This window comes from Penaeus monodon, chromosome 24 (genome assembly GCF_015228065.2).
Source record: "Penaeus monodon isolate SGIC_2016 chromosome 24, NSTDA_Pmon_1, whole genome shotgun sequence".
Lineage (NCBI taxonomy): Eukaryota > Metazoa > Arthropoda > Malacostraca > Decapoda > Penaeidae > Penaeus > Penaeus monodon.
The window spans coordinates 34,351,240-34,352,441 of record NC_051409.1 but is presented as its reverse complement, the minus strand read 5'-3'; the positions used below and the strand labels follow the sequence as shown (position 1 = coordinate 34,352,441).

General features: G+C 34.4%; 1 protein-coding gene across 1 annotated transcript in view; it reads left to right on the top strand.

Annotated features, from left to right (window-relative positions):
* LOC119588734 (lethal(2) giant larvae protein homolog 1-like) overlaps positions 1-1,202 on the top strand; it is a gene marked incomplete in the record, with an annotated part of 77,754 nt that overhangs the window by 53,861 nt on the left and 22,691 nt on the right. Inside the window, 2 exon segments of the mRNA XM_037937374.1 lie at positions 187-330; positions 692-830. Of these exon segments, the coding sequence (XP_037793302.1) occupies positions 187-330; positions 692-830 (283 nt within the window).

Here is a 1,202-nt window from a genome sequence, read left to right as displayed (position 1 = left end):
CCTACCTGTTACTGGTCTTCTGTACATTATAATGCTCTGAAATATAAAAAAGCATTGTCTGCTGAATATTAGATAAGATTTTTTTTTAATCTAAAATTTCAAGTAATTTAAATTTGGTACTGCAGATAATTTTCATGATAAAATCTATTGTGCCAATTCTAACAGTGATTTCACTTTTCTAACCAGGTTGAAAAAGATTAGTGTGGTGGTGGCAGACAGCAAGAGTGAACACCTGATGGTCGGCACAGAGGGCGGTAACATCTACCTGCTCAACCTAGCAACTTTTGCCATGTCAGACAATATTATTTACCAGGATGTAGTCATGCAGAAGTAAGTTTTAAGATCACAAATATAGATATTGTAACGAGATTAAATTTAGCTCAATCACTATAACAAGGAAAGTACAAAACTACAAATTTGGATGGATGGTGATTGAGTACCCTGTTTCTGTTGTACTTATTCCAGTCTCCATGCACTAGTTACATAAGAGGGCTTATGAATTTTGTTTATTTTACAAGATTAGATGCGGTTTTTGGAAACATTGCTGTCATTTATAGATATTACAAATGGAAATACTGTTTATTGTATTATTAGTTGAAAATTGATATTTATTAACTTTTTTTCTCATCCAAGTAAACAGACCATAAACACAAACTTGTCATTTAGTTGCATCCTCCCTTCTTCTTTTCAGCGTTCCTGAGGACTACAAAGTTAACCCTGGCCCAGTGGAGGCAATTGCAGAGCACCCCACAGAACCTGACAAGATCTTAATCGGCTATCAGCGTGGGCTCATTGTGTTGTGGGATAAGAAGAATCTGTGTGCTGATCAGGTGTGTCATTTGTTTCTCTCATTGGCTGTTGCAAAGTTTGTTTGTAATGATTTTTTTGGAATTGAACTTGGAGAGATCAGTTCTCATTAGTATTTTGTCTCAGAATAGACTATTTAAAGTAACACTTTGGCTTCTCTGACTAATTTCAGTTGTTAATATCATTTGAGATTATTTTACTTTGCTTCATAACATATGGTAAAACTAGCTAATTGCAGTTGGTGGCTTACACCTTTATTTTGCTCTCCCCCTCCCCCCAAAAAATGGACAATAATATTCATATTCCAAATTCTTTAGAAATGTATATCTTTTCTAAGCCTGTCATAATTCAAACACTTCAGAATCCAATGGAATGGTCCCTATAATATATATATA